At 42.0% G+C, this 24,652-nt stretch overlaps 1 protein-coding gene and 1 pseudogene across 6 annotated transcripts in view; both read right to left on the reverse strand.

Moving 5' to 3' along the window:
- PRKG1 (protein kinase cGMP-dependent 1) overlaps positions 1–24,652 on the reverse strand; it is a 1,188,324-nt gene that overhangs the window by 323,476 nt on the left and 840,196 nt on the right. For 3 of the 6 annotated variants that reach the window (XR_005833284.1, XR_005833285.1, XR_005833283.1), the window contains 2 exons: positions 11,762–11,825; positions 10,932–11,116 (listed from right to left, as the gene is read on the reverse strand). Coding sequence is in view for 3 of the 6 variants with exons in the window: in XM_040624668.1 (XP_040480602.1) it covers positions 11,762–11,825 (64 nt within the window). In the remaining 3 variants the exon portion in view is untranslated. Of the gene's footprint in view, positions 1–10,931; positions 11,117–11,761; positions 11,826–24,652 lie in introns of those variants that run through there. The other 3 variants (XM_040624668.1, XM_040624667.1, XM_040624666.1) reach the window with 1 other exon arrangement.
- LOC121101252 lies at positions 255–5,306 on the reverse strand (annotated as a pseudogene).

The following is a 24,652-nucleotide window of genomic DNA, read 5'->3' on the forward strand; positions in this document are numbered from 1 at the left end:
TGTTAAAAAATGAAAATCAGTCCTATGATGTAGATACTATTATATTTTCAGGAAGGGAAAACGAACTTAGGAAGTTAATGTAGACGGTCACATAACTAGTGAATTGTGGACCAGCATTAAAAACGTCTCCAAGACTCAAACCCAAGAATTATAATATGGAGATAAAGAAGTGTGTGCGTATACACACATGCATACACACACACGTGTGTACACACATGTCCACATATAAACATGCCTGCGTGTTGTTCTGTTTCTCAGGGGCAGATAGATTTCATCGCCCTGGGACTGGGACAGCACCCCTCCCTCGTGGCAGGGGCTGGAGGTGAGACAGGAGGTATGAACTGGCTAGTTGTGGTACAACCATGGGTCTGGCTGTGCTAGACGAGGGGGAGCCCAGGGCCAGGTTGGCTTGTAGCTACAAAGCATGACTTTCCTGCTGGTTGCATCCGCACACGTTGCTGGGGGAAGGGAAGCATTCTGGGGGCTGTACCCCAAGGAGCACAGAGAGGATGAGTCTGAGAAGCCAGTCTTTTGGCTGGCGTGTTCCATCTGCTTTTGTAAAGACAGAGCGCTGCCGGGCTGGAGTGATGCTGTCCGGGTGGGCCACAAGGCATTGCAGTCACAGGGCCGTGCTGGAGATGGGTGCTGCACTGCTGGAGATGCCGGACGAGGACTACAGAAGGGTGGCGTGGCCCCATACGGAGGTGGGGCTGAGCCGTCCCTAGGTGCCACCTGGGCCGCCTTGGAACTGCCCGTGCTCTGCGGTCTCTGCAAAAGCAGCAGCTGAGCCCAAAGTACTTGGAGTCCAAACATCCGTGTGGCTGTGTCAGCTGCCATGGGGGTGCCTGGGGACCGTGTCTTCCAGGGCTCCCCCATAAGCAAAGGAGGGGAGTTCCAGTGTGTGCGGGGAAGGCTCTGCCGACAAGCAGCAGGTGTCAGAGGGCGGGCAGAGTCGGGTCACTCTGCTCTTTCTCCTCTGGTTTTCTTGCACATGTAAACCTTTGAGCTGAAGGAAGAGCCCTTTCTTCTCTTCCTGCAGGGCCAAAAGCTTCTCCTGCCACTTCAGGTGTGTTCCTTGGTCTCTGCTAGTGACTTTCTCTGGGCTGTGGGTTTCCCCGTTCTGTCACCGATGGCCTTGCCTCCACAGGCTCTGCAGCCTCCCGCATGCCTGCGTCACATTCAGCAACTGAATGTCCAGCCCCTGCTGAATGCCTGCATGTGTATACACACACACACACACACACACGTAGGATCACTACATTCTGTGGGGGAGGAGCCAAGACAAAGGCGACGTGTGCTCCAGAAAGCTGTTGATCTGGGAACTGCCTAAGACACAGACTCAGGGGCAACTGCAGGAAATGGGGACCACGTCTATCAGAGGCCTCTATCTCCTTGTTGAGAGAGAGGTTACTGGTACCAGGGACATTATACCCAAAAGCCAGAATCCTTTATTTATGAGTTTTCCTCTTCTTTAGAATATCCTTCCAAAGCTCTGGCCTCTGTTCTCTCTTCCTGGGATGGATACGGTACACAGAGAGTGTTCGAGGAAAGTAAATCTGATTCCTTTCCCATGATCTTGCAGCCCTTGGCTCCCCTGTCTTCCACCTGGACATTGGTTTGAGGGGCTCCGCTACCAGCAACCTCTATGGTGCCTCGCCAGATAGCGCGCCTGGACTCCTGCACTTGGAGATGCACACCCCCGTCTTCGACACGTTCACATTCTAGCTGTGCTGATCGCCCCTGAATGTAAAACCAAACAGCTGTGTCTCTCCACTCTTGCAGCACATATTTACTGAAACCCTATTCAGACTATTCATTCAACAAATATTGGTTATGTAGTTAAGTGTCGGCTATAATTCTTATGCAAATCCTTGCTCTGCTGGAAAGGGGAGCTGAGACATATGCTACCCTTCAGGTAGTACAGACTGTTGGGAAAGGGACAAGTTCCAGTCGGAATAGGAGCAAGCATATGGCTTTCAGGTGCAAACTAGATGAAGACATTAAGGGAACAATGCCAAGAAGAGGATCAGGCAGAGTTCATCAGGGTAAGCGGGAGAGCCCACTGCTCTCGGGCCCGCAGTCATTAATGACTCTTGGAAGAGAACTCGGACCCGCACAGCACCACACGAAGCCGAGAACAATGATGTTGTGTTGCAGGCCTATTTAGAAGACAAACCTTGTTGCCTTTATTAAAATAATAACTTTTAGGTATAAGTAACAAAGAATGGTAGCTCTCCCCAGAGAGCTAAGAGAGGCTCACTGATAGCATCCTGTAATAATTAAGAGAACGTACAGGGCATAGGACGCCGAGAAGCAGCCTCTCTCATACACAGCCGCAGTCCTCCCGGAGCCCCGGCTGGTCAGCTTCCTCCTCATTAATACCGCCTGACATTTGATAAACGTGCACGCCAGATACACAGCCTGCCCCGGTTCAGAGGCTTATCTACCAGCAGACAGCCTTGCAGGCACTGGCCTCAGAAACCGCAGGATTCCTTCACTGCAGGGAACGGGGGGCCGCCTTGCCTCGGGTTCCCAGGGGCACATGCAGCCCAGGGTGTGGGGAGATCTGGGCCTGAATGCCCACACTCCCGGCTGCTCCCAGCTGCCCGATAATTCCATCACAGACGCGCTCTGTATGTGGTGACTAAGGCTGAAAGCCCGACTGGTGCTCTGTTCTTCTGCTTACCAGTGTGCTGTAAGCCCAAGTGGGCTTCTGCTCCTCATCGACCGAGGACTCGAATGCCCTACTGTGTACAAACCCCTGAGCCAGGTCTTCGGAAAGCTGCACAGATGCCTCAGATTAAAAAAAAAAAAGAAAAAGAAAAAGAGTTGAAGCTCTTGCGTGCTACTCCCTCGTCATTGGAGCAGGTTGTAATTCTGACCTGGTGTGTGTCACCGTGCTCTGTGAAAGGAACCCAGGCTCGTGACGATCCGCACCGATACTATCCAACGGCATTGTGTCAGTGGGACCTCGCACACACGCTGAAGGCAAGCCGCTAATTTATACTTTCACACAAATTCGCCATTTGTCTACGGGCCCCACGAGCGGCAGCAGATCACAAGTACCAAGCACGGTTGTACATTCTTAGGCAGCGACCATTCAGGCTCTTTCTCTGAATGTTTTCTAGAAAGCTGATTTATTGCAGATTGGTTTCCTATTTGCAGAGTGCATACATTTTAATGAATTACAAGCAGCATGGAGCAAAGCATACATATTCGGGTGAGAAAATGACTAGAAATGCCTTGTTTCAGAGTTTGTGGCTAGCATAAAATGGATTCCTGTCATAACAAATTAAAAGTACTGACTGGGAAAAAACTAATCTCTCACAGGGAAAAAAAAAAAAGACAAGAAAACATTTTCAGAAGGAAGCATCTCCTATTTATAAGAAAGAGTGGGGGTTGAGGGCAAGTAGCTTTTCTTTTCTTTTCTCTTTTCTATTCAATCCACAAATTTTTAAAACGCAAGGCAATATAGCTGGGAAAGGTGTGGATTCCAGCATCAGACAGAGTGGGTTAAAATACCTCCTCGTTTACTTAGCCCTATTGCCTGAGCTTTGGATTCCCAGCTAGAATTTGGAAATCATAACTATTTGGAAATAGTATTTACCTCAGATGGCATTTCACAAAAGACCTCAGTCTGTCATTGCAATCAGTATCAGTAAGTAGAAAGTGTTTTTCTCAGCTGTTTCCAGGCACCCGATGAAAAGAAATACCAAGTTCTTGTCTTTAAGGAACTTACAAGCTCAAGGGGGTAAATCTTCACAGAACTAGAGACTAATGAAAGCAATGAACGCGTACTTACGTCTTCCACATACTGATCGCTACATCGTTCTAGGAGATATGGGAGAAGAAACTCCCCGTAGGGAGAGAAAGGGTCGCGGAGGAGGCTCAGAACACAAAGGTCTCGCTGAGCAGGTGGTTATAACAGAGTCACAGCTCTGTGGCAGAAGCAGCGCCGTCTATATTGTTCGAGCACCAAATTAACACAGAAACACCGAATCAACACCAAATCCACAACGTCCTACCTCAATGTCTTCCGCACCACAGCTTTCCAAATATGTACTCTGTCAATACTTCCCATTTGGGAATCTCTTTTGCCATCTATGCCATTTGCATGGCTGTCAACTCAGTGTCACCTCTTCAGGGATGACTCTCCTAATGACCTTGGCTAAAGCCCACCACCCGTCCCTGGTATTAACCTATCACCCTAGTTTATGCCCATCATGCTTTTAGCAGAGGTCCCAAGTGTGTCGTAGCTATGGACTGCAGCCGAGTTTCCATCTCCGCACTACTGACATTTGGGGCCGGATACTGGTCGCAGAGCTGTCCTGTGCATTGTACGATGCTTCACATCATCCCTGATTCTATAACCTAGAGGCCAGTGGCAGCGCCCTGCCACCCTCACCCAGGATTCTAACAACTGCAGAGGTCCCCAGACGTCACCACTGTCTGCTCAGCTCTCTGAATAGAGAGCCCAGTAGGACTCAGGACAGCCCAGATATGCAATAGCCATGAGCAGGCTTGTCTGTTAACCTCACTGTGTCGGCACGGTACAGATTTTCTATAGGTTCCAGTATGTGGAAGGGGTCTATAAGCACTGCTGTCAGCATCTAAAATGAAAATGATGTGTTTACAGGTTTAATGATTTTACATTCCTTATACAGTTGAAGACCACGGCAGTGTTACGAAAGGCAGAAAGGAATGCTAGCCCCTTTCCTAAGTGAGACATTCACGAAGGGTGGGTTAAATATTTTGCTAAAGTCTCACTGTTTTTAGAGACTTGAGCCTACTATCCTCTTAACACAGACAATGAGATCAACTTCAGAAGGAAGACAATACTTCCCCGCCCCCCCCGCAAAATCTTCTCCTGAACAAATATCCAAGTTACTTCAATTGTTGTCTTACACTGTTTCCAGCAATATGGTCCATGCTCCATCGCATCCTCTCCATCCTATATTTTTTCTCTTAAATTTCTTTTAAAGATTAAGATACAGTTCATGTATTATAAAATTCACCCATTTAAAATATACAATTCAGTGGTTTTCAGGATAGTCAAAAACTTATGCAACTATCAACAAAACCTCACTTCAGAATATTGTCATCACCCTGAAAAGAGAGACCCATACTCTGCAGAGTCACTCACCACAGACCCCTCATCCTCCCAGCTCTAGCACTAATTCACTTATTACTTCTATAGATTGGCCTGGAATAGACAAATAGAATTTGTCCAGAACAGACATTTCATTTAAATAGAATCATACAATGTGTGGCATTTTACTTACCACAATGCTGTCAAGATCATCCATGTGGCAGCGTGTATCAGTACTTGGGCCCTTTTCATAACCAAATAACATGCATTGTATGAGTACACCACATGTGATCGATCCATTCATGGACATTTGGGTTGCTACTTCTTGGCTGTTAGAAATAACGTTGCAATAGGCATTCATGTCTAAGTGTGTGGACATCTACTTTCAATTCTCTTGGAAAATACGCAAAAGTAGAAAGTACGTGTCACATGGTAACCTTGCGTTTCACATTTTGAGGTGTTGCCGGATTTTCAAAGAAGCCACGTGATTTTACAACCCCACCAGTGATGTATTAGAATTTTAATTTCTGCACAACCACATTTGTTATCACCTTTTTTAAAATTCTAGCCATCCAAGTGCGTGTGAAGTGGTACAACCTCCTGGCTTTGATTTTCATTTCCTTAATGATTATTAATGTTGAACATCTTTACATGTGCTTACTGGCCTTTTGTACATCTCCTTTGGGGAAATGTCTATTCATTTACGTCATGCGCTGCTTTTAAAGATTTGTTTATTTTGAGAGAGAGCACATGTACACATGCACAGGAGCAGAGCGAGGGGCAGAGGGAACAGGAGAGAGAGAATCCCAAGCAGACCCCCTGCTGAGCAGAGAGCCCATTCAGGGCACTATCTCACAACCCTGACATCATGACCTGAGCCAAAAGCAAGAGCCAACCACTTAACTGACTGTGCCATCCAGGCACCCCTCATGTGCTGCTTTTAAAATTGAACTACTTATGTGTTTATTATTGAGTTGTAACTGTTCTTTATATATTATAGATATAAGTCCTTTGATGGTTAATTTTGTGTGTCAACTTAGCTTAGCCACAGCGTCCAGGTATTTGGTCAAACATTATTCTGTATTTGTCAGCGAGGGTGGTTTTTTTTTTTGTGTGTGTGTGAATAATATTTAAATCCGTGGATTTTGAGTGAAGTAGATTTCCCTTTATAATTGGGTGGGCCTCATCTACTCAATTGAAGATCTTCATTGAACACAGCCTGACCTCCCCTGCCAAGAAGGAATTTTGCCAGCAGATGGTCTTTGGATTTGAACTGCAATACCAGCTTCTCCAGTCTCTGGCCTGCCAGCCCATCCTGTTAGAGTCTGAACGTGCAAGACTCCACAGTCACATGAGCAAATCCCTTAGAACAAATCTCTCTATAGACATACATACATCCTGGGATGCTTGGGTGGCTCAGTTGGTTAAGAATCTGCCTTTGGCTCAGGTCATGATCCCAGGGTCCTGGAATCAAGTCCTGCATCGGGCTCCCTGCTCAGTAGTCAGCCTGCCTCTCCCTCTCCCCCTGATTGTGCTCTCTCTGTCTCTGACAAATAAAATCTTAAAAAAAAACATATATACACATCCTGTTGGTTCTGCTTCTCTGGAGAACCCTGAATAATACAAGTCTTTTATTGCATGTGATTTGTGAATATGTTTTCTCATTCCATATTTCCTTCTATAATAGACTAAGATGTGAATAATTCATATTAAACAGTTTTGTCTTTACTTTCTAACCTGTACATCCTGCCAACACACACACACACACACACACACACACACACACACACACACCATCCATGTCATCCCCCTTCAAAAATAGCTATTTGCCTCACAGAAGGGAAGGCCCAGAAGAAACCAGAGAGAACTAAACAATTCAATCTCCAAATTCAGAGTCCTTTATGCCAAAGCAATTGAGAAAGAACAGGTCTTTGAATTCCCTCCAGCTTGGCTTTGAATAGCAAGAGCCAGGCCTAAAGGAAGGGAAGAAAATTTTAATTCTAACAACAGATTTGAAAAGAACTAATAATGTTCCTGTCTGCTCCATCAGTTTCTTTTCTGAAGACTCTAGGACTGCTTATGGTGGTGAAGAGAGAGCTTCACGGAGTGCTCCAATAACTCAACCAAATGAGGGACTTTCCCTGCATTACTCAACTGGAGAGATGCACAGGGATCTGGGAAGATGTCGCCATGACAGGGTACCACCAAGGAACAATGAGATACCTCATCACACCTGCTGGACCTTGCAGCAAGAAGGGGGGGGGGGGGCTCTGTTACATTAACCTCCTTTCCAGCGATGTTCCCTAGACTGTATAATCTGATATTTGCTTCCTACCATTTTATCAAATAATGGTGGACTGAAAATGTTTCATCCTTGACTTTTTTTTTTCTATTTTTACTTTCTTGTCTTTTCAAGAAGCCCAAAGAATATTATTTGTCTAAGACCTTGTCAGGGCCATGATAGTTTAAGTACTCAACTGAAAAAAATTAAAAATAAAACACAAATACATACACCATTTAGGGAAACAAACCAGAACAACCCATTATTTAGGCTCAAATGTGCCCAAGATCCAACCATACGAAGTTGCTGACTCCAAGATAAAGAGCTTTGAAAGGCTAATGAAGCAAAGAGGATTTTTAATTCTAAGACAACCAAATCCAATTTTTTAATGAGCGAATTGGACATGAAACAGATTTCAATAAAAGCAAAGAAATGGTTTTGATATGCTTTATTTTCCATTTAAAAATCAAGAGATTTAAATATAGCACCCATGCCCCACTTCTATTCGCATAAAGGGAAAATATGCTATGCCAAGTGGTGAAAAGTGAAATTGTTGGCTTGATTTGCTCTTCAATCTGGCATTTTCCATGAAGTACAGTTTTCCTTGAGTTATCTAAACTTTTTCAACCTCATTGGTGGAAACATAACTCCTACCCTAAGTGATTTTGAGCATCCTTTGTGAAATGGTATCAAGTTAATCATTGATCACCTTCTCTATAAGGAAATGTTTTTATTTGTCAATTTCTTTAAAGGCATTATCACAATCCTGATATTTGAATGAACATTAGACATTGGGACTATACTCCATTGTGCTTGGATAGGTAAGCATTGAAGGGCACTATTTCTCAGCTGGAGATTAGCTAGGAATGGTCCCATCTGTTTGAAAAATGTAATTCATCAAGAAAACGAATCATGTGTAAATAAAGGAAGAAGGAAAGTGTGTGATGTTGTTATAGTAAAAAAGAAGAGATCACATCCCATCTTATAATTTCACAGTTCTCTTCATTTACCCACAGGTATTTCCTAGATTCGCAGAGCAGATTCTAACACTTGACTAATTCATTCAAATATATATTTTTGCTATAAAAATGGGATAGAAGTCAATGAAATCAGCTTATAAAGTCAGAGCTTGGTATTTCCCACACGCACCTAAACTTCCTCTTCTAATTTATTTTACAAACAATAAAATGGCTTCTCTGGCAAATCAAATCTGGAGCACCCAAAGTAACCTGGTATTAAGTATCAAGACTTACTTTGAGTCAGGTAGCGGATGACAAGATCATACTAAGGTGGTAATGAATGTGAACAATTAGAAAGCCATGTAAATTATTCCAACCTGTCTTGCAAAACACAACCTGCGAAAATGTTGGGATTATTGTGTATCGTCCAAACAGGCCTTTTGCCAAGAACTTATGCCTAAACACAATTTCTCAAAGGGCCTAGAAGGAACATTTGTAGGTCCCTAAAAAAAAAAAAAAAAAAAGAAAAGACAAGAGAGATTCAATACGTGGAGGAAATTTTTCTACTATATGATATAAAAGGAAAGAAGAAAGGGGCACTAAGTTGCTACACTTGGGTATTAGTTCCTGACTTAGAACCTTACAGGGAGGAGCACACAAGTGGGTACGTCCACTAGAAATCACAGGGGGTGAGAGGGGCTGGGGGGTGGCAGCAGAAATGACTCACACAGGGGCTTCTCTTTCACCTGCAGAAGAGGACACCTCAAGCAGCCCACGGGTATCCTCAAGGACCTCCTGGGCCACCTCATCCGTGACACTGTTCTCATTCCTCTACCTGTGACATGTGATAGCTCTGTCCGTCCCTGCCTCCCCTGTCCCAAGTCTTTAACATTCCTTCTGTTCCTTAAGGACAGGGAATTTCCCTCGGCTCTATGACCTGTGCCTGGCCTCCCCTGTGCCCCACACGCATGGCATCTCATATCTGCACTTAGGTCTCAGCGTGAACATCACCTCCTCAGAGAGGTCCTCCCTTGGTAACCTGGTCCAGAGTGGCCTCATCCCTCAAGGCTCTTTTCCTTCCTTACTGCTCATCTGTACCCTCTGCTGGAACTTCCTCTAAGGGAGAGCAGACCTGAATCCCCCAATCTTGGAACAATTCCTGCCACGTGGCACGTGCTCCATAAATATTTATCCAACAAAAACAAACAAGGCTGCAACTTCTTTGTTGAACACTGTAACAATGCAGCTTTCCTTTCAAGATCATCTGGGCTTCTTTCATCTCGTGGATATTTGCGGCAAGAACGACAGCTCACTTACCATGCAAGCACATTTCCCTTTAATGTTATGTGACACTGGCATTGCTTTTGTTCTTCTAAATTTGCTTCACTCCATCTGATACATAATTTAATCTAATTTCTCACTGTGCTTGTTGATTCGACTTGAGTTGAAGACTTTTCATGCATTGGGTAGTCTATTTATAGGTCTACTTCGCATTTTGTCTGTTAACTTCATTTCTGTGCCCTCAAAACAAATATGTGGGCACTTAATCACGCATTTCCCTTCCCAGGCAGCGATGGTGTGGGCTGCCCCAAGGTTCACACCATCCAAACGTAAATTAAGGCATCTTTTGTTTAGAAACTCTGACATACCATGCGAACGTATTTCTCTGGTCAGAATTATTATAGAGCCATGGCTATTGTTTTCCAGAATATACAAATGCTTCCACAGCTGTGAAAAAGAACATGATTGAAGGATTTTTTTTTTTTTGAAGGGCTGATTGGGTCTAGTAAGTGTATACTTTTAGTTTGCTTTGTTTAAAAAGAAAAAGTTCCTCAGAGAGGTCTTCAGTGTATTCAGCAAGGAAAGCAAAACCTGAAAGAACTGGGAAAAGCAGTTTTACACCCCCAAGAGGTTGCAGGTTGGGGAGTTCAGAGAGAAACGGAGCCAGAATTTTTTCTCGTAAATTCTTTACACTTGAACCTAGGAATCAAATGTGACTTCTGCTTTACTGTGTGTTCACATAGGAGACGAGGGAGGCCAACAAATTGTAGGGAAGCTCCCTTCCATGGGCGTGGGACTAAGAATGTGTATGGAGGCACCTCTTGTCTTCTAGGGATCACTGAATGACCAGGAGAGTCAGGAGCCGGAGAGGAAAACATTTTCAGTAGGTTTCTGGCTCACTCCTGTTAATGCACTACTCTGACAATTCTTCAGCCTCCGGAGACTCAAACCCTCTGATGCACCATCTGTCTTTGGCCCCACTCCTCCCCAACTGCCTCCCTCTCCTCGCCCCAATTAACTCCCAGGGTCAGCCTCCACCATCCTTCTGGCACCTGCTCCGCATCTCTCCATTCTCTCCCTCCGCCACTCCTGGTTTCCTGGCCAAACACTCATCTGCGCGTCTATGGGAGGGTGGGAGCCCGACTTCAGGAAGGGACGATGGATGAGCACATTCAAATGACCGCATCACACCGCCTCACCTGCCCCGGGAAGATCCCTACCATGTTCTTCTCCGCTAGTTCAGCCCCGTACTTAAAAGTCCTGCCACCTTTTGTCCCAGGAGAGTCGAGCTTGATCTCTGTCCCCTATCACAAGTTTTGAATGCACTCTTCCTTGCCTGTTTAATTTAGACTTGGGCTGGCTACCAACCAGTGGGGCGGAGGACACCCGGCCATCCCGTTATTCTACTTCGAATACACCTTCATTTTTCTCCTGCCTTCTCCTCTGCCCTCGAACCTCCGTCTGTCCCGTCCTCATTCCCAGCTGCTGGTCTTGCTTTCTGGATCACTAAAGAAACAGGATATCAGCACAGGTTTCCCCCAGCTCCTACCACCCCCCATCAGCCCACCAACCTGCATGTGCACCCCGATACCCCTCCTTCCCTGTCTCTGTAGGTACCAGAGACCCTATCCCTTTCAAGCTCACTCAAGAATCTGCTAATTCCTGTCTCCTGCTATGCCACTGCCTGGGCCCCCAGGTTCAGAGAATAGGAAGTAAGTGCGACCTTTCCACGTGCAGGCACACAACTCGTGTGTGTCAAATACACTCATACGCTACTACAACAGCACCCAGCTGCTAAGCCCTGACGTAAATCGGCTCATCTGAAGTTTCAGAGTTCTCCGTAACTCACACAATCCTGGTTTACACCAACTGCAATAAGAGAAATACACCAATCCCCATTCTTGGAAGTCAAAGTCACATTCTATTTGCCACAAGGAGGTTTCCCTCCCTCTGGAGCTCAGTTGATTTGCACATTTCTAACTGTGGATAAATGACAGATGTGCTGAGCTGCTTTTAATTTGAAGCCAAGTAGAGAGCTCATCCTGGAGCTTAAGACTATTTACAAGGTTTCTGCAGTATATGACTCGTCATCACACTGCTGTCCTGGGTTATGTCCCAGCTCCAAAAGTTCAAGGACAAAAAAACAATTACCTCTTCAAGGACATCGGCAAGCTTACTGAGGATCTCTTCAGGAAGGCTCTGGAATGTTGGGACGCTGAAAAACAAAACAGATGGTGCTGAAGCAACTGTCTTTCACAAACAAGGCAGCAAGGCGCAAATGCGGTTCAGGACAAAGAACCTGCAGGCAAAGATCAAAGCAGGAACTTCAGCATGATTTGATGGCCAACAGGGAAAAGGCATGTTGTACCAGAACCTGGAGGCTGGACAGAACCGAGTTCAAATCCCACTTATAATTACCTGTGGGACTGCAGATGGCTCAGCTATAATGGGGAGAAAACCACTTTCTCCCTTATCAGTCTGTGTCACCAGATTCCCTCCTGTTCCATTTGCCTCTCTGGGACACACACACACACACTCATGCACACATGCACACATCCTTCTACAGGCCAACTCCTGCTCATTCTTTAGGACACAGCTCGATCAAGGATACACTCAGACCTTCAAACATTCAACCAGCAACCTTGGAAGCTTCCTCTCTCCCCAGCCCCCTTCAGCTAGGTCAGGTTCTCCCGCCACCAGCTCCTTTATCTTGCTGTACCAGCCATTAGACACTTAATCAGCTACTTGTTCCTGGGTGCTCTTCCTGCTAGAATTTAAACTCCACAAAAATAAGAACCATTTATCGGTCTTGTTCGACCCTTGTGTTTTCCATCATTTACAAATAACTTGACAGAGGACGCTGAGTAAAGTTATGGATGCGTAGACGTATGAATGCTTTCTGTGACAATTAGAAGGATCAGATCAGACAGGGTGGAGAAAAGAGCCAGACTCAGTAGACGAGGAAAATTATTAGTTTTCCTCCCTTCCTCTTATTTTCTCCCACTGACCAGCAAATGAAAATACTGAGTAATGCTAAATGCACAAACCCATAAGTTCTTTTGTATGTGAAATAGGAATGAACTTAAAAGAAATAAAAATACTCATCAACATGTCATTTTCGAAGCTCCACGGGAAAATCTAACTAGAATAGAGAACTAAATTCCCATTTAATCCTATCTCAGGGTTTGAATAGAGAGAGGACGCTAAATGAGAGCATATACATTTGCATATGCGATATTTGACTTAGCGAATAATTCCAGCTTGATTAGAACGATACAATGAAAGAAGCCATAGCATACTGTTTGGATATAAGCATGGAAGTTTTACTGTTAATTAGTCACTCTGATTCCTATTACGTAGTGTAAAGCCTATTGATAAAACCCGGGGGTTTCACGCAGAGGACGAAGAATTCACCCAGGACCATCTGTTCCACCAGATTTACTGCCGTGGTCTTAGCCGCGTGGGTTTTAATTTCCAGAAGGCAGTCTATTTCTGCAGCTGGATGGAACTTATCACCCAAAGAGAGGAAGACAGAGGAAGCTGTTGCCACAAGTGAAGCAGGTTGAAAAATCTAGCCCTTCCTTGTTCTTTTAATGAGCTGTACCACTGTCTCCTAAGATCTAAGAATAATTAGAATGCTCCCATCCCAGTGGGTATTTGTGGAAAACACAAACCACAACTGAGTTTTTCTCCGTTCATTGTAATCGGTCCCCTTCCTCAGGCAGGCCTATTATTTCTAGGCTCCACCGTTTATTTCAACGTGGGCTATGTCTATGCCAAGCCGTACCAGAAATACTTCCATGTTCCTGAGAGTTCTTATCCATGAGAAAAAAAAATTAATATTTGCTTGACTACATAATACACTAAACAGAAACAGAAACATTACGTTTTAGGAGGGCACTTTAAATTATCTTTTACAATTTTGCTTTTCTCCCCCCAGCTTTCAGGTATAATTGACAAATAAAATTAGAAGATATTCAAAGCATACATCATGATGATGTGATATGCATTGTAAAGGGCTTCTCCCATCTAGTTAGTTAACACAGCTAGCACCTCACATATTTATCTATTTATTTATTTTTTGGTTGAAAACATTCTCAATTTTCCTCCTTCAGCATATTTCACAGTGCTATGAATCACCGTTACCATATTACACATGAGATACAGACTTTATTCATCCTCAACCATAGCTGAAAGTTTGTATTCTTTTACTAGCCTTTCCCTGTGTCCTTCACCCTCCCCGCCCCCAGCAACCACTTTTCTACTGGATGTTTCCATGAGCTGGACTTCTACTTAGGTTCCACATACACATGATACAATGTATTTGTCTTTCTCGGTCTGGCTTGTTTGATTTAGCATAATGCCTTCTAGTTCCATCTGTGTGCAGATGCAAACTGCAGGATTTCCTTCTTTCTCATGCCTGAATAATATTCCACTGTATACTTACCATGATCTTCTCCAACTTAAATGTCTCATAGCCTTCAGCAGCATTTGTTACTAACAAAAATTAAGGGTGAGTTTTAAGAAAAAACACTGTAAAAAATAATTGGAGAACTTCTGGATTGAACAAAATGGAAAGCAATTAAAAAATAAATAGCTTCACCTTAATAAATTGCTCTGAAAACACTTTCACAGCCATCTTTAAAATCTTAAGGTACTTATTACCGCAAACACTACATAAGGTCTCTCATATAATTAATTTGCTAAAAATTGTTGGTTCACCAGTAGCTTGAACACCGAGAACAATTGGGAATACTCATAATTTGGAATTCTACCCATGAAATATGTTGGTTAAATTTCCCCAAAAATACATCGAAAGACATTAATTTAGACTCCACTAATTTGGGCACATAATTCAAGATGAAGTTGTTTATGATTTAGAAAACTTAAGGCAAAATAATTATAAGGACAATCTTCCAGAACACGTTTCAGTGGTAGAGGAGATTTTTTTAATTTATGTAGAAAATAATTTTAATAATTTGCATACTAATTACAAGTAATTCTTACATATCTATTAAAACCTTTTGCTCCCTAAGGACTTTAAGTAGGCCTGAAGTTACAGAATGTATTTGAATGTAATGTAATAGAGATGATCTAATATGTGTAGAGCTTAGCCACTGGCTTTTTTTTTTTTTTTTTTTTTTAAGATTTATTTGTTTTAGAGAGAGAGAGGGAGGGAGGGGGCAGAAGGGACAGAGGAGGAGGGAAATCTCAATCTGACTCCCCACTGAGCGTGGAGCCTGACATGGGGCTCAATCTCACAACCTGGAGATCATGACCTGAGCCGAAACCAAGAGTCAGATGCTTAACGGACTGCACCATCCAGGCGCCCCACCACTGGCTTTTCTAACTGAATGAAGTAAGGGACTTGGAATTTGCAATGACAATAATAGAAGATGAGATATGGGTGCTATTGGCCAGGCACTGGGCTAAGGATTTTAGAGAGAACATAAAGGTTAGTTTTACAACCACCTTCTGAAATACCCACAGTCCCTGTCACCCATTTCACAGACTTGACGAGTGCGACCTTGAGAGTTTGCCTGAGGTCACAGCACTCCACGTAGGTGAAGAAAGGATGTGGAGCTCATCACTTACCCACGGAGCTGCATGGTTTACAGTGAAATTATTAGCAAATGCCTCATGCAATTCTCAAAACAGTTCCATATTCTTTTAGGTAATGACTCGGATATGAATAATATTAAGAATATGTGATTTATAAACCACCTTTTTACTATGAAAAAAGTTGAACAAATTGAAAGGCTGAAAGAATAGTTCAAGAATCACCTATATCCCCACTATCTAGATTTGCGACTGATAACAACAGGTATTTTGATGAAATATTTGAAAGTTGCAGATATCACCTCACCTCTAATCTTCAGCATACATATTCTAAAAATAAGAATGTGTTCCTAAATGACTATAATACATTATACCTTTAAGAAAATCAACTTCAATTCTATATATCATCTAGTATCTGTTTCACATTCAAATATTACTTATTGTTCAAAAATGTCTTTCCTGCTTTGTTTTTTCTTCTCAAACCAGGATCCAGTAAGATTCTACACATTGCCTTTGGCTGTTATGTTCCTCTAGTCTGTTATTCTCTAAGATCCTTCCACCTTTCCCCCATGGCATTAACTTTTGAAGACACTGGGACCGCTGTCTTATTGGATGTCCCTCATTCTGTCTTAACGATTTGATTTCTACTAGTCTACTGTTAGAAAGTGACAACTAACACACAGGAGAGAAAATCCAAGTACAAAGAACTGTATTGCAGCCATGTGTCGATGAAACTGGAATACAGACAGAATAACATGATCGTACACAGCAGTTCTTGAAAGGTGATCTGAGAGGCCAGGCCTAGACCTTTTCACGGGGTTCCTCAAAGTCAAAGCAAATAGCCTAAGTTGCAATTTGCCCTTTTCACCTTTTTTTCACATCTGTACCATAGAATCCCCCAGAGACTCTATGACAGATGGTGATGATGATATCATTGCTTTGACACATATACTTGGATTTTATACATACATATAAACGGACAGATAGATAGATGCTTGCTTCTTCTTGTGTTTCCTAGATTTTTTTAAGGTAGTGTGTAGGTTTAGGATATGTGTGCTGTTTGCAGAAATTAATTCAGTATAATTTCAGTACTTCTGTGCTCTTACTAGACAGTTTTCACATATGTAACCTTATTATCATCCAACATATCATTGTTTTGAACTCCTGAATAACTATGGTTACTCAGACTTGATATACGTTCCTTGTGTCAAAGTGAAAAAAAATAGAAGAAAATGCATTTGGGTATCTTGTGTTGCGATAGCAGTTGTTCTGGTTTTTTTTTCCGAAAACATTGCAAACTTTTAAAATTTAATCTAATGCTGTTAGAGTTCTAGAATTTTTTAATTATTAGTGTTAAGAACTTAATAAAAGAAAGTTTATTATCTTCTTGTTCATATTTAGGGAGGGATCATTGACTTTGAAAGGGGACACCCAAAGACTCCTCAAGCTACAGCAGCCGATTGCTAAGCCTAAAGACACTGAAGAACACAAAAAAGGGCACATCAGAGAATATTCTCACTCGTGGATGGAATAAATGTTGTCCAAAGAAATCATAAATGGAAAAATATGACAAAAATCTACTTTTCCTCAGCATTATAGTTTACCTTATTGTCTTACACAACAGAATATTTTAAAAATAACCTTACAATGCCAGATATGATGTCATTTTGAGCCCAAACATTGACAATTCAAGGAAAAGGAAATTGAGCTTTTAAATGCAGGCATCATGAAGTTTTTTAAAAACAAAAATGTTTTGGTATGGCTTTTCAATTTAGGAAGGGGAGCATTTACAGGATAAGTCACGATCGAGCCTAGACTGGAAAGAACCCCAGCACAGCTCAGAGGCCCCTGAAGCCTTGCAGACTTGACTTTGCTTCATGCCTGCTGGATGACGTCAGTACAAGAAAGCATCCTGCTGTCTCCTTCCAATGATACAGTGTCTTGTTGCATTAAAGACTAAGCTGCAGGTACAAAAATGAGTTAGATCTTCTTTACAGAAATGTACTTTGACCTTACAAATGGATGCATCTACAGACATGGCTAGACTTGCTGTTTTGCTTGTGTTTATCTGATATCAGAACTAACTAATTATCAAAGATAATCTTTTATATGAATGCTTGGCCACAGACACCCACAGTACTGGCTGTTCCGTGTGGAATAACTAAGTGTTCATGTTGATGGTTATCCTGGCACAGAGATGCTGATATTTGCACCGATGGTGCAGGAGCCAGGAGCCACGGTGGCCCCTCGGCACAACTGAAGGCAGGAACACCAAACTGCACAAGTTGCCATTATATTCTTCACCACCACTTACAATTGTTATATGCAACTAATGAATCATCGAACTTTACATCAAAAAACCAGGGATGTGCTGTATGGTGACTAACATAATATAATAAAAAAAAATTAAAAAAAAAGTTAAATAAAATGCCAGGGTCACTTTCTAACATTTTTGATGCAACAGTAAAAGTTATTCATTGTATTACGTTTCAACACTTGAATATGCGTCTTTGGAAGACTGTGACAAAGTGGCAAGTCCACTTACAGCCCTTCTGGGACTACTGAAGCATGATGATGGCTGTCTCAGGGAAAAACCACTTGCGTAATTGCTCAAGCTGCAAGCTGAAGAGTTCCACTTTTTATATGGAACATCATTTTTACTTGGCAATGACCAACCAACTGTGGTTATTCAGACTTGAGGATCTGGTAGACAATTTTTCAAAAAAGAACAAAGTGAGCCTGTGACTCCAAAAACAACAATAAAACAAGCAGTATTTGTTGCTAATGATAAAATGTGAACTCTCAAATGAAAATTAAAACTTCCGACAACTTTTATCTGCCACTTTGGGCTTAGCAGCTTTCTGATACTTGAAGACTTTTCTGATGAGATCATCGAGATATGTGGATATTGACAAATGTGAGTTTCTTATTGGAAATTCTGCATAACTCAGTGAACCAGTATTTTCCAGATGATTGATGCATGATGTTACAAAATCATGCATGGGGAAAGAGCTATTCAAAGTACAACATGGATCGTTGGATCTTACTGTAGCTACTGTTTCACATTCCACATTGCAATTAACCTTTAATAAACTACAACTTGTTGGGTTGTACTGTAGTATCAAATAAGAATGCCTAAAATTATCTGAAAAGACCACTAGCCTCCTTCTCCCTTTTCCTACTACATCTCTCTCTGGGAATGATCTTTTTATATACTTCAACCACAACAAGAGAAATTGAACAGGTTGAATACAGAAGCAAATATGAGAATCTCTTCTACTAAGCCAGATACTGACAGATTGGCAAAAACGTAAACTCAAACTTCTATTTTCACCAAGTTTTGTTTGTTTGTTTTTGGAAGACATAGTCATCTTTATTAAAAATCAGCTCTTTAGGTTAATATATAATGTTTATTTTTGGTGTGTTTAAATGAATTAGTAAAAAAATTTTTAAATATTCTCATTTTCAACTCCTAACACAATAAATATTGATAGATACAACCCACATAAGTTGGGGAACCACTGACTTACAGTAACTAAAAGTGATTAATTGATGAAAACCATGTAGACATGGAATACTTACAGGATACTATTACTAGAAACATCTGATAAAAATTATGGATACCATAAGATAGTTGTTATTACTAAATTCCCTCATAATTACAAGTTAAAGAATCTTTGGAGAATTCACAAAGTTATGTTAGATGGAGTAACAATCTTTTTAGTTTTTTTCCTTTCCTCTTCTTGTGTTCTCGAGATTTTCTGTTTTAGGACTATATTTGTATCGTACAGAGTATTATAAAACACACAATTATGGTTCCAGCTAAATAAAATGTATCCTAGTGGGTCCATTTCAAAGAAAATAATTCTTACTGTTGTTAAAATGCTGGTTTAATTCAATTACTTATTACTCACTAAAACCTGAGTGCCTGTTATGGGTCATAAATTGTTGTTGGTATTTGGGATTCATCAGCAAAAGCAAAGGTTCCTGTGTACTGATCAGAGAAATAGAAAGTAAACAGTGAACATAATATATATACATATACATCATACATATGATATGTGTACACAACACACGCACACACATATATCAAAGAGCACATTAGGTAAGGGCTCCAGCATTTTCCATCAGAAAAAGTCCCACAAGGGAGCAGGGATTACAATGGGAGGAGGTTTAAACTGAAAGACTGAACAGTACTAGTATGTCTTCATTGATAATGTGAACTGTCCCAGACATGTGAGAGGTGGGAGGGACAGTTAACTGTAGATATAAGAGAGGGGACCTAGGCAGAGAAACCGGGAGAGCAAGGGGTCTGCAGCCCTTAGTGGATTCCAGGAGCAGCAGAGTTCAGTGGCTCAGGGGGAACGGCAAAGCAGGAGCCTCAAGAGGGAAGAGGGAAAAGGTGGATCACAAAGGCTCATGTGCCTCCCACCCAGAAAGGACTTGGCTTCCATCTGAGTGAAATGTGCAGACACTGCAGGGTTCTGAGCAGGTGTGGCAAGATCTTACTTCCAAATTAAAGGGACCCTCTTCCGGCTCTGGAGAGTCATCGGCAGGGAAGCCATAGTAGAGACCGTAGACCAGCCAGGAACCGCCATCTCCCACCTGAAAGATGGTGGGCGTTTGCAAAGGGCAGAAGCAGTGGAGGCGTAGAGAAGCACTTGAGCTCCATTATATGGTGAAAGTGGAGGCAACGTGCTTTCCTGGTGGACCGGACGTGGGATCAGAGGAAGGGAGGCCAGGAGGACTTTGTGGTAAGGGATCTATCCAAACAGTTTGGGTATTTTTTTCATACTCAACAAACAACTTTTTAAAAAACCTACTTAGTAACCAAAGGGCTTGATTTTATCAGGTTTTCTTTTTTAAATACAGAGTTTTAAATGCGGTCCCATATTTATAAAGCAAGATATCTCCGACCAACATAAGTGTGGAGATAGTTCCTCAATGTCCTCTACCTAGAGCACAGCATGCGGTTGTAGGACTTAGCTCTGAGTAGCATTTGGAGAAAGGAAGCCTTTGTATTCTGCCATAAGAAATCACCTCAGTACCAAGTTTAATGCCAAGAATATTGACAGGTACTGTTTATTTCTGTGCCAGTGGGTTCCTACAGCTCATGCTAATTGAATAAAAGCAGAAATCTCTGACTTACCGAAGAAACCAATTTCTACTGATGAGGGATTAAATAAGGGTCCTCCTTAATCTTACAGATATCTGAGCTTTCCCCTTAATGAGCTCATCAACACTTTTTTTTTTTTTTTTTTGCCCTGGACATACTTTGCTCCCCTGATTAGATCATTTGGCATCGATCCTGCTTCAGTCTGCTATGCAGTGGTCTTACAACCGATCTTCCTTCCTGGAGTCTCTTGCGGCCCCTCCGTGTATTACTCATCACTGCCAGATTTACTATCAGCAGCAATTAGCTCTTATCACCTGGTGGCTCCAACCTCCAAAGGCTAGCTCTTATCTCACCAGATTCTAAGAATTACCATTTTTTCCTGTGTGTAAAAATACTTTAAAGCCAACCATTATGGAGACATCATTGAGGTATAATTTTATCATCTGTGTGATACAGCGTAAACTCCTTTCCCTGGACCACTGGGTAGTGAGTAAGCATATGGGCCTCCGGATGGAAAAGAATCAAGCTGAGTCAGGCTCTGCTACTAATTACTAGCTATGCCTCCGGCAAGCAGTTTGACTTTTCTAGGTCTCAGCCTCCTTCCCGTAGAAAAAGGTGGGGTGGACGTTACTACCCACTGCATAGGGCTGTGGTGAGCATAAGCAAAACAACAGATGTAAAGCGTTATGAAGGTTCCTGGCACATAGTAAGCATCCAATAACCATTAGCAGCCAGCACAATTATATGCATATTTTTATTCTAAAGGTTAGCATTGTTTACGACATTCAATAATCAAAGGAAACCTTCTAATAGGTCAGATATAAATCTCAGTGTAGACTCAAGAGTGCTAGAAATACCCATTTCTTCACTCTCTTCCACCTAATTATATTTGATCTGGGGTAGGAACCCTTCCTCCTCAAGTAGCTATCTGATGACATTCATTGTATAGCCCTTCCTCAAGGTCATACCAATCCCAGGAGTCAGGTCATACCCACAGGGTGGAAAGTAAAGCCTCTCATCTCTCTGCTATCAAGGTCACAAAGGACCCTTGATGTCCAATGGCTCTCTGCTTTTGTACCCACAGTTGAGGAAGGGGACCTTTGGTCAAACTGGGAACCCTGGTCTTCTAGTCAGCCTTTCCAGGTGAGTGCATGCAGAGAAATTCTTTCCTGGAGAATTATTTCCAAGGTTCTTCTCTTTCTCCATTTGACTCCAGACACTCTGTAATTTCCTTTATGAATTTAGGCTTTGAAAAATAAATAGCATCTTATTTTCCAGAAGATTTTAGTATTGACTAAAAATTCTCAGAGCAAGAAATTCACATGTTTACTGCAGCATTAATCACATAAGCCAAGATACAGAAACAACCTAAGGTACCCATCAATGGCGGAATGGATAAAGAAGATGTGAGATGTAGGTAAATAGATATATATCTAAATGTAACGGATTATGTAATATAATCACACACATATACATGTGATATACATAGAGTATTATTCAGCCACGAGAAAGGAGGACATCCTGCCATGTTCAATAGCATGGATGGACCCTGAGCACATTATCCAAGTGAGGAAAGTCAAACAGAGAATGTCAAGTGGTGTAAGACATCACCTGTTTATAGAATCTAAAAAAGCCAAACTGGTGAAGAAACAGAGTATGATGGTGGTTACCGTGTGAAAGGGTTGGGGGGATAAGACAGATGTTTAAGGGTACAAATTGACAACAGTAAATAAAAATAAGTAATAATAGTAGGCAAGCTGTAAAGATGTATATAACGCACCGTGTAGTAAATACAGGAACGCAAATTTTCTAAGAGTCTAGAACTTAATTATTCCAACCACTAAAACAATAATGTGATGGAGGTGCTAATTATCATTACAATGGCAAACAGATTACAATATATAAATGTATCAAATTAACATGTCGTACACCTTAAATTTATAATTTTATATGCCAAATATAGTCAATTAAAAAAAAAAGAGGCTGCCGATCTGTCTGGAAAAGAGGAAAGAGTGTAGTAACAGGGAAAAATATTTCAGCAATTTATATTTGAATACATAAATCCATCACTAGTATTTGCAGAGCCCTGATTTCTTGTGCAACCAAGCACCACCCACCACAGCCACCGTCCACCACAGACACACAGACACAGACACACAGAGACACACACACACACACACACAGAGCTGCCTGTTCAGTCAATGCTTGGACACAGAGGTGGGCAAATGGCAGGGTGGGAAGAAAGGAGCTGAGGAGAGATCTAGGCAGACCTTGGAAGTGAGCTCAAGGCAATGGATTTCCAGGGTCCGGATCCTGGCATGTGGTCTAGCGGGGACCACACCCTGGAGAAAGCAGGTGTGTGGGGGGGCTCTTCCAAAGTAAAGGGCTCAGGGATAGGCAGCTCCAAGTAGTGTGTCCTCTTCCCTAGTTACCCACTTGTCTGTCCTCAGTGAGTGCCTCAGCCCAACACCGCCTGCACGCCTTCTGTCACGTCAACCCTTCCAGTACATTCTCCCACATCTCTTTAGTCATCTGACATGTCTCCATTCAAATGCTTAATGTAATTGATGGCAGGAAATACAATTCAATGATTAAAAAAAGAAAATCCACGGAACTGTTATCCCTGCAATTTTCATTTAGACAAGGGTTCTATTCCGATCAGTTAGGTATCTTTCCTTCCACCCCCACACCAGGCGGCATGTGTAAGAGACGCCAATCTCTTGAGCTCCGTGAGTCTGTTTTCATCTTTCATGCAGAAATAATCATTCTGGCCTGAGTAATCTCACATGCCATGAAATACTGTGAGAGGCAAATCTATTTGTCACTAGACAGACATCCATGATCAAGTTACTTATCAGCCCCAAAAAATACTGAAAGTACGGTCTTAGGAGGCATCTTCTAGAACTATGATATACCCAACTACAAACTTCCAAGTTTAATTTTAATGTTATTCAATTCCGAAAATTCACTGTCTTTTCCAAAGCACGTACCAACCTGTTCGACCAAATCCTTGGTCGAAATGTCCTAGAATGGTGGTTTCCAAATGTGAAAGTCATCAGGAACTCAGATTCCACAAGTCATGGAGTGGGTTCCAAGAAAGCAATGTATTTCTCAAAATGGTAATAAAATATGTATCTATAACATAATTTTATCCCTGTAATGATTTTTAGGTGCACAGTTCAATGGCATTAAATATATTCACGTTGTTGTGCAAACATCACCACCATCCATCTGTAGAAGTTTTTCATCCTCTCAAACTGAAACTATACCAATTAAACAAGAATTCCTGATTCTCCTGTCTCCCCAGCCCCTGGCAGCCACCATTCAACTTTGTCTCTAGGAATTTGGCTCCCCTAAGGGCCTCATACAAATGAAACTTTACAGTGTTTGTCTTTTTGTGAAAGGCTTAATTCACTTAACACAATATCTTCAAGGTTCTTCCATGTTGTTCAATGTATGTTTGAACACCTCCCCAGATGATTTTGATGCACAGCAAGGTTGACAGCTCTACCAATTATTTTCAGTTGGTATGTGAGAATTCAAAATAACCACTAAGAATCAAAAGCCTAGTCCAGTTTATTTTCTGAAGCGCAGCCATTCTTTCCCACGTATGTCTTATCATTTGGTTACTGTGTTGCTTTTTTATTGTGCTATGTTATTTTACTGTGCTATGCTATTTTGTTGTGCTATGTTACTTTGTTGTGCTGTGTTATTTTGTTATGTTATATTTTAAGGCTTTAGCTTCCTTGATCAGAAAATGAAAATGAAAGTTACCTAGTTCATGGAACGGCTGTGAGTATTAATAAGTAGGAAGCACTCAGTTAAAGGGACCTATCACTGAGCTTGTGTAATACTACACTTAACATAGAATGCATCACATAGTAGGTACACAAAAGCATGCAAATGGAAGGAATATATGCAATGAAGCCAAGCATGATAGTGGTTTTGAACCAGGGCTGTGCAGTTCGCACACTGTCCAAAGGCACCTGCCTGGGGAAAAGCGGGAACTCCAATTCAGCCCACCCCCTCTCTGCATGCCTGGTAGGGGCTGCATCAGCCCAGAGGATGGGCTGCTTCTTATATTTCAAAACAGGTGCCTTCTTCATGGCAACCCTAGTCTGTTTGAAAGATCTTCAGAAAGGAAAATTATTTATTGACATACAGAGTCTTCTTTAAAATCTTTTACAAGAGCTTTTGAAAAAATCCACCAAAGGGCTGCTTTCAAAATCAGAACCAAGGTCACTCTGGTGCTTCTACTGCAACGATCGAGAGGAGGTGAGGCGCTAATGACATACTTTATTAAATTATCTCAGAAATGCTTAATAGCATCTAACCCCAGGGTTTACTTGGAAGATCACAGTGTGCCT

The sequence above is a fragment of the Ursus maritimus genome, unplaced genomic scaffold (genome assembly GCF_017311325.1).
Source record: "Ursus maritimus isolate PB19 unplaced genomic scaffold, ASM1731132v1 scaffold_7, whole genome shotgun sequence".
NCBI classification, from domain to species: domain Eukaryota; kingdom Metazoa; phylum Chordata; class Mammalia; order Carnivora; family Ursidae; genus Ursus; species Ursus maritimus.